The sequence below is a fragment of the Haliotis rufescens genome, unplaced genomic scaffold, assembly GCF_023055435.1.
Source record: "Haliotis rufescens isolate VD_foot unplaced genomic scaffold, xgHalRufe1.0.p SCAF_30, whole genome shotgun sequence".
NCBI lineage: Eukaryota > Metazoa > Mollusca > Gastropoda > Lepetellida > Haliotidae > Haliotis > Haliotis rufescens.
Genome location: NW_025964002.1, coordinates 3,697,830 through 3,706,855, shown reverse-complemented (window position 1 = coordinate 3,706,855; position 9,026 = coordinate 3,697,830). Strand labels below are relative to the sequence as shown.

Genomic DNA, 9,026 nt, shown 5'->3' with positions numbered 1-9,026 from the left:
GCGTTTCTTTGTTCTTTCAATGCGACGTATCAATAAAGAAGCTAGTGAGCAGCGAGTAGGTTGGGCATGGTCCAATAGCTATGAATACAAAGACACAGATATTTACAACACCAACAAATGATGATCAGGGATGAAGCTTTGGGCCCGACACCAAGGTGTCACGGGTTCAATACGATGGTCTATTACAGTGTTGTTGCAATGGGTTACAGCCATATCCATATACAAGCGACAAAACCCTTTCCACAAACATACGAAATATCTACTAAGAGCAGAGTCTATTTTACGCTCCCGACTATATCATAAGCATGTGTTTATGAATCACTATCAAATAGTTAAGATCAAATTTATTCGCGAAAAGGTTAGCGTTTCCTGTCCTACCGGTGGTACATCACAAACACATGCAAAGGCAAGTCATTAGTTTGCCTGAAACGAACCACGGTAACATTTGGTACATTACATTCATTAACAAAGGAGAGAAACATTTGAAACTGTAAAAGGAAATGAAACCTGAATTGAGTATATGTTGGTTTATGCCTAATGCTTGAAGGTTTACTTACGTAAGATTTCATTGGACAGAATTGATACTTGACGTCTTTTGGTGTGTATGTTTCAATTTTTCTTCATACAAGTATGTCTTTGTATTTATGTCTTTGCATGAACCTTTTTGTATCACACATATTAAGCACCTTTGTCTCAAGCACACGCCGTACCCTATGACTGTAACGATACACCATCCCGACTGACGTTCCGGGTGTGCCAGATTACCTCTGTAATTGGCTGAATTGTTTCTATTAACATTCATACCACCACCCTACAAGAAACTCAACACTCCGGCGATCAGCAACACACTCGGACACGCGCAGCAGTCATATCCTGCCATCGATTAATCTATCGCTCAACCAGGGCTCCTCACTCTGTCTGATACATCATTACGACGAGGTCCAATGCATTAGAAGGAAATCCTGCTTGGCATCAAACATCGAATATGCTTTGGGAGATATTTATTCACGCTCTAGTTCTTGGTGGATTTACAATTCCAGGTAAAATGTGTCATTTATTAATATACTTTTTATTTGTTTGTAGAAGAACGATAGATATGTTGGTTCATATATTGAAAAAATATTCCAAAAAAAGAAACGCATATGTTGGTTTTAAAAAGTTCATCTTGTGTCTTCTACAAGGCTATAGAAGCGATTACAAAGTGAAACACAGTCAAATGAGAAGTCTTTGTTCTTCCTGTCACTATTTCAAACACGGCAGTCATAAAACTTAGTACCGTGTGTCGTGAGTCGAGGTGAAATTGGGTTTAACGTCGCGTCCAAGATTATTGCATTTCTATAGCGACGTGCATGCACGTGTATGTATGTGTGTGGCTGCTTGTACTAGTCCGGACTGATGCCGATTCATAGTGCTAGCTCACTGATATACCATGCCGCAGTGTAACATGAATACCCCACTCAGACACAGTATACTGACTCCGAGCCGACCAGTCCTTGTTTTAGCCCCTTAATGCCGAGCGCCAGACAGGGTAACAACAAGTACCATATTTTAACGTCTCTTGGTATGACGCGGTCGGGGATCGAACCCCGGACCTTCCACTCTCCGGGCGGACGCTCTACCACTAGACCACGGAGGCGGTTAGTACCGTGTGTGTCGTCCAGTGGTGTCAATGACTGCACGACACCTCATGACCATAGAACCAGGTAACCTGCGGATGAAACCTTGCGGAATGGTTGCCCATTCTAGAAATAAAGAAGACCAGTGAGACCGCCTCATCTGTTTCATATTTAGATACATACATAAACATTCAGAGTGTTAAAACGGTCTTCACAAGACTGTATGACAAGAGGGATGACTTCAACCTTCACTTTATGTCGGGCAATATTTCCGCAGCTCCAGCCTTTGGTGTCTACATTTCACTTTGAGGTACAGTCGACCATGTTCTTTCTGACTCTTGCTCAGAAGTCGTTATGGTGGACTTGTGAAGGACATTTTCAAATCAGTGACAAAATTATATCAGATGCGATTCACTATTTTGAGGTGCACCATGTTCTCGTACTTTGTCAGGTGAACAATTGACTTGCCTTTATATGTGTTTGTGACGGATGCCACCGGTGGGGCAGGATACGCTCACTTTTTCTCGAACACCTGGTATCATCACTGTTTGAAAGTGATTCATAAACACATACATATATTCGGAATTGTGCAATAGCAGTCATCCCCACGCGTACGTTTCAAGTATTTCCATAGTGACAAATACTTTATCACACAGCTCGTTCCTCAGTTTTCTCCATTTCCTCACTTTCTATAGCTCCTGTCAAATTCTGGAAAATAGATACAGTTATTAGTATATTGTGTGATTTTCAAATCGTGAATGAAGAACATAATCTTCTGGAAGACACCAAATAATATAATGCAATTTACATGATACCGGTCATATAAGGGTTGGTGCTCTAAGATATAAGTTGGTCGATACTCCACTAACCCTTTATATACACGACATAGAAAACGATTATCTGATGAATGACAAAAGAGTTTTGCTTCCTTCTTTGCATGTGGAATCTCGTTTTACAAATTAATCTCATACCATATGTCAAGGATGTTTACTGAAGTGTGTGATATGAAGCAATATGGCCACATCAGTATCTTGAACGCCTTTCGTTTCTCGGTTTATATAAGATATTCATAATGAGACAGGATATTACAAGGACATCCTGAAAATTGACAAATAAAGATTGATACGGGACATTGACAAAGTCCACTTATATGAAGCATTTGTGTTATTTCTTTGGTTTCTTTGGCGGGAGTATTGATGTGCTGCGTTAGGCAACACACAAACACTTCCTTGTTTATGCAGTTTGTGTGAGCGGTGGGTGTTACCAGAAGGACAATACCTACCCTTTCCGCGAACACTTGGTCATCACTTATTTTTTTCATGCAATTTTCACCACTGCTGTCTTTTACGCGTAATGGAATCTGTTTCAGCAGATAATCGAGACTGATTATTTTACGAAACGGTTAAGCCAGGCGTGTATTATGTGGAGTATGTTGATCGAAGTTGTGTATTTTAACAGACAGAACAAACACTTTTGGAAAAAACAAACAAAATGACTGTCCGTTTGAACAGAACTGATACACATCACCGGAACAGATCACTAACTGGCCATCCGAACAGACAATTGACTGACTAACTGAGCAGACCACTGGCTGTCCATCAGAACAGTCCATTGACTGGTCATCTTAATAGCCCATTAAACGACCATCTGAACAGCCCATTGACTGATCACCTGAACAGCCCCTTTACTGACCATCTGAACAGCCACTTGACTGATCGTTTGAACAGATGTGATATAATTTTGAACAGATAACTGATTGACTATTTGAAAAGACCAGTGGCCAAGTTTCTGAACAGACCGCTGACTGACCATTTGAACAGCCCATAGACCGACTGTTTCCTAGACAGTTGACTGACCATTTGATAAGACCTAATTTAGTGAAACAAAGGTCGACTTTATTGTTTCTATATGAAACACAGAGACTGAATGCTTATGTGTCTACACTTTCTGTTGGCAAACAATCACTGTATCATTCTTTATATCAGTTAGACGTGTTTGTTTTCTTTGGTGCCCGAGGGATCTATACGATACAACGCATTCACTAACCACATCGTAAAGGCACAAGACCATTAGATGACGACTACAAGCACTGAAAACGACCATTCGTAGAGAACAATTAGGTATCTCAATGCCCGAAGATTGAATTATGAATAATTGAAAAGAAAAAATCAAAGTTCATGTGGCAATATTGTAACTTCCCATTGTGGCCATTCCCATGATGTGTTGTGTACAGACGTGTGAGGTCTTGTAGCGACATGATCGCCGTGGTCTAGGGGGGCACGGGTGGCCCAGTCGTCTGAGGCGCCGCGATTCGCTATGCAGAGTTGCGTCCCTTGGGCAAGCCAGAAACCTATGATTGTGGGTTCGTATCCCGGTTCGCCCCGATTATGTTTCTAGGTTTGTCAGCACCATACCCGTGCTCGTGGGTTTCACAGAAGTGGTAAACGTCTGGGACCTGCATCACTTCGGGCTTTCCTCCCACATTAAGCTGACACGCCGCGATATAACTGGAATACTGTTAAAAGCGGTGTTAAACCCAACTCACTCACTCGCCGTGGTCCACAGTATTCCACCCACATATATCATCAGTAAGCATGACGTAAGCTTGTCAACACGAGGGCGAAACGCGATCGAGGTGACCGCGAACTATTCAAGGATAATGGATTAAATGAATGTATTTATGAAGTTTGACCTATTTCGTTTTGTGATTAAATCACATTAAACAAGGCTACACAGGATAATAGGACTTTGGTCTTTTGGTCTTTACTCTATTTGTCGTGAACAAAGGGTATATAACTGAAGTATAATCTTGGTTCAAAGTTTGTTTGTTTCGCTCTTCCATGCTCATTCGGGGCGCCGTATACTTGTATAGTGAGTGAGTATGGTTTTACGCCGCTTTTAGCAATATTCAAGCAATATCACGGCGGGGGACACCAGAAATGGGCTTCACACATTGTATCCATGTCGGGAATCGAACCCGGGTCTTTGGCGTGACGAGCGAACGCTTTAACCACTAGGCTACCCGACCGCCCCTTATACTTGTATAACAACTCGATATTTATCTTCGCGCTGACTGACGTGGCAGGAAAAGGTCAACTTGTGTCACACCCGGCTTTGCTTAGTGAGTTTACATGGGTATTTTCTAAATACATCACAGTTTCCACGGAAAATAATTGAGTAGAGGTATTGTATGATTTCACTGCAACCGTGTACCAACCGATCCCTCAGCATATAATTCGTACAACAAGACAGTCGATCTTAAGAAATATAAGCTAAAAAATTATGTCCATAATTATGAGAAATCTAAAAACTAAAAAATGAGTCGGTTGTACGGTTTCGGTTACGTCATAGGCATGTGTTAATGATTCACTATCAAATAGTTCCAGGTTCCAAAAGGTGATCATATCCTGCTCCATTAGTAGTAGCCGACACACCAAATTGTTGTGAAATGTTAACGCCAAAGGCTGAGCTGCTGGAATATTGCAAAAAGGGCAAGTTGACAATTGGAAAGTTGAAGTCATCCTTCTTGTCATACAGTCTTGTGGAGAGTTCTTTGTCTCTCTGAAACTTTATGCATGGATCTAAATATGAAGCAGATTAAGCAGTTTTACTGGTCTCTTTTATTTCAAGTTCGGGGGGGGGGGGGGGGGGGGGGGGTCCGTGGAAGAGGATTGGCTATTTGATAATTATGGAACGATAACAGATCATCGATTTACCTGAAGCTTAAGTTAAACTTCTTGGTGAAATTCCCTTGTCGTATCCAATACGAGCCGAAATCCCGATTCTAACGCAGAAAGATCGGCAAGGACGGTGGCGCAGTTTTTGCCCATGTGGATGCCCACGTTTGGCCCAAATGTCCTATCCAAAAATTTCATATCGACATATCGATAAAGGATCACTCGGTGTTACTCATATTGATAAAGGATCACTCGGTGTTACAGACATATTGGTAGAGGATCACTCAGTGTTACAGTCATATTGATAGAGGATCACTCAGTGTTACAGTTATATTGATAAAGGATCACTCGGTGTTACAGGCATATTGATAGAGGATCACTCGGTGTTATTCATATTGAAAAAGGATCACTCGGTGTTACAGACATATTGATAGAAGATCACTCGGTGTTATTCATATTGATAAAGGATCACTCGGTGTTACAGACATATTGATAGAGGATCACTCGGTGTTATTCATATTGATAAAGGATCACTCGGTGTTACAGTCATGTTGATAAAGGATCACACAGCGCTATAGGGCGAGACCAATATCGAGGACCAGCCAATCAAATCGATGAGCCATTGTGAGCATTATCTAGAAAAGGTGAAGTGAGGTGAAATGGGGTTCAACGTCGCGTTCGAGATTGTTGCATTTATACAGCGACGTACGTGTGTGTGTGTGTGTGTGTGTGTGTGTGTGTGTGTGTGTGTGTGTGTGTGTGTGTGTGTGTGTGTCTGTCTGTCTGTCTGTGTGTGTCTGTGTGTGTCTGTGTCTGTGTCTGTGTCTGCCTGTGCTAGTCCGGTTTTATATTGCTAGCAAATGCAAAACTAATTTAACTATTCTCATTCCACTGGAAAAAATGTTTTGTTTTTTTTCAGATGAGGGACGGTCGGGTAGCCTAGTAGTTACAGTGTTCGCTCCCGACATAGGTACAATGTCTGAAGCCCATTTCTGGTGTCCTCCGCCGTGATATTACTGGAATATTGCTAAAAGCAGTGTGAAACCATACTCACTCACTCACTCTTTTCAGATAATGTCCACGGCCAAGAGATTGACTGTGAAACCTACGTATTGAGAACGGACGTCCCTCGCATACAGAAAATCTACCGTTGCCTTAGCGGACCTAAAAGTGGACCAAAACTTGTTCTCCATCAAGTATGTCCTCTGGTGAAGATGCCTTCCTCTGTTATTCAACTGGATACATCAACTCAGGACATCCGCCCTGTGATGGATGACGTCATCTACCAGTTCCAGATCATTGGGAATCAGTCGACCGTGGCCAGTGACGTCATCAGCACTGTCACTGGTCTGTCATTGCATGACTGCAGCGTGACGTGCACAGGAAACCCATCCTGCATGTCCTTCGCGCATGCAGTAGATGGCACGTGTGTGTTGGCCAGAGCATGCAAGCCGTCTATGACAGCTCAAGAGGGTTTCTCCGTCTACGATATGGCTTACTGGTACCAAGACTGACGGGGCCGGAGTCTTCATGTTTAGATTTCTGTTGAAACACATGTGTGAGTTGCTAGGAAACACCACGGTCCGGGTATTTATATATGTTTGATATGCGATGTCTCTCATATGATTCTAATGTACTTTGTATGATGTTGCCAGGCCCTTATGATACGCAGGATTCAGGGTGTATGTAGGGGGTATTGGGGACTCAGCAGTGTTGCAGATAAAATCGTAATTAGTAAGCATTTTCAACATTTATGAGGACAAAAACATCTGTGACCGTACATGTTTCATTTATACATATTATGTTAATTAATCTAACTTCAAATCACACCATTCTATGACCTAGGAATGTGTTCTAGCCTATAGGTTTTCATTCTGCCTTTGAAGGGGCGGTTGGGTAGCCTAGTGGTTAAAGCGGTCGCTCGTCACGCCGAAGACCCGGGTTCGATTCCCGACCTGGGTACAACGTGTAAGGTCCATTTCTGGTGTCCCCCGTCGTGATATTGTCCTTTTGACATTGTGTTAAGTTGTGTGTTTGTTGTTTAACTCCGCACTCAGCAATATTCCAGTTATATGACCAGACAATCCAGTGATCGATATCATCAGCATCGATCCACGCAATTGGGCTACGATGACATGCATCAACCAAGTCAGCGAGTCTGACCACCCGATCCCGTTAGTCGCCTCTTACGACAAGCATGGGATGCTGGGGACCTCTCCTACCCATAGTATTCGGGATTCAGGAATGAACAAATGAGACTCTGAGTGAACATAAGATGTATTCGGGATCAAGGGAAGGGTATTTGCCATATGCTACTGATGTGTATGTTATTATACAGCCCATTTGCTCTAATGGTGACGTATGCTGTTTTTTAATTGACTTAAAAAATAAAAAATAAAACAACCGGTGTGCACACTAAGTATATCCGCTTCACAAATTGAAGTCAATTCTCATAAATAAAGACGTCATAATAATAACTTCACAAACCGCTTATTTAATGGTTAACACTAAAACCGTAGACAACAATACGAAAATCGGTGACATCTTTCAGCACAACAGCACAACCTGAGCCCTGCCCACCCTATTATCAGCCAATCAGAAAACAGTAGTCCGTCACTGGGCGTGGCCTTAAAAACATGCGAGGAAAACAAATTGCTAGGTTAGCAACGCAAAATGCGATGGAATCACTTGCAATGTATTAATAATGCCATTGTTCGTTGTCGATGCCGAGGAATCACAGAACTTACAGACCAGATGAATCTCTACCTGGTGTTTACAGCTGCGACTGGGGATAAACAGTTTAAGATGTTGCTTCATTGTTAGTTTCATTCACAGAGGCCTGAGGCCCGTTTCACAAAGCGAACTTAGCGCTACGACTGTCGTTAGTCTACGTTAAAGAATGGATGTGACGATCGTCTTAGTGTTAAAATCTGTCTGGCTCTACATGCCTTATTATCTCAAATATCCGGATATCTCGAAGTTACAAATATCCGTATATCTCGAAGTTACAAATATCCGTATATCTCGAAGTTAGAAATATCCGTATATCTCGAAGTTAGAAATATCCGTATATCTCGAAGTACCAAATATCCGTATATCTCGAAGTTACAACACGGCCCAGATTCGTCCCACACACCGGGGTCCGACTGTATTTGTTATTCTATAATACATCTGCTATAGTGCAATTCATCTGCTATGCTACAATATTTCTGTGTTGCGCCACCGATGAACTGGTCACAATGGAATGTGTGGATCTTTAACTGGCGTTTAGAAGCTGAAGAACCAAGAAGACAATGCCTGTGGATTTCAAAGAGAAGTTGAAATGCTTAATTTCTCTCTCTTGCTACAATGTATCCGTTATGCTACAATGTATATATTATTCTACGGTGTATATGTTATGCTACAGTGTATATGTTATGCTATTGTGTATATGTTATGCTATAGTGTATACGTCATGCTAAAATGTATATGTCATACTACAATATATATTTCATGCTACAATGTATGTAAGTTACAGTGAATATATTATGCTACAATGTATATGTTATGCTACAATGTATATGTTATGCTACAATTTATATGGTGATTCTTTCATATTGCTTTAGTTAATCTGTCGAGGCGATTCTTTCATATTACTATAGTTAATCTGTCATGGCTATTCTTATTTATTATATACATATGAATGAAATACTGGAACTTATCAGTGACGATAGATCAAGTTATCAGTCACTAG

General features: G+C 41.5%; 1 protein-coding gene across 1 annotated transcript; it reads left to right on the top strand.

Moving 5' to 3' along the window:
- The first annotated feature begins 947 nt into the window (after positions 1-947).
- Positions 948-7,355, top strand: LOC125371740. Its single transcript, XM_048380468.1, has 2 exons — positions 948-1,040; positions 6,365-7,355. The coding sequence occupies exons 1-2, from the start codon at positions 986-988 to the stop codon at positions 6,805-6,807; spliced, it is 498 nt and encodes a 165-aa protein (XP_048236425.1). The 5' UTR covers positions 948-985; the 3' UTR covers positions 6,808-7,355.
- Positions 7,356-9,026: the final 1,671 nt, after the last annotated feature.

Coding starts and splice junctions, on each gene's coding strand:
- LOC125371740 (XM_048380468.1), top strand. CDS start 986: ATGCTTTGGGAGATATTTATTCACGCTCTAGTTCTTGGTGGATTTACA. Junction 1,041..6,364: donor TGGTGGATTTACAATTCCAG/GTAAAATGTGTC, acceptor CACTCTTTTCAG/ATAATGTCCACGGCCAAGAG.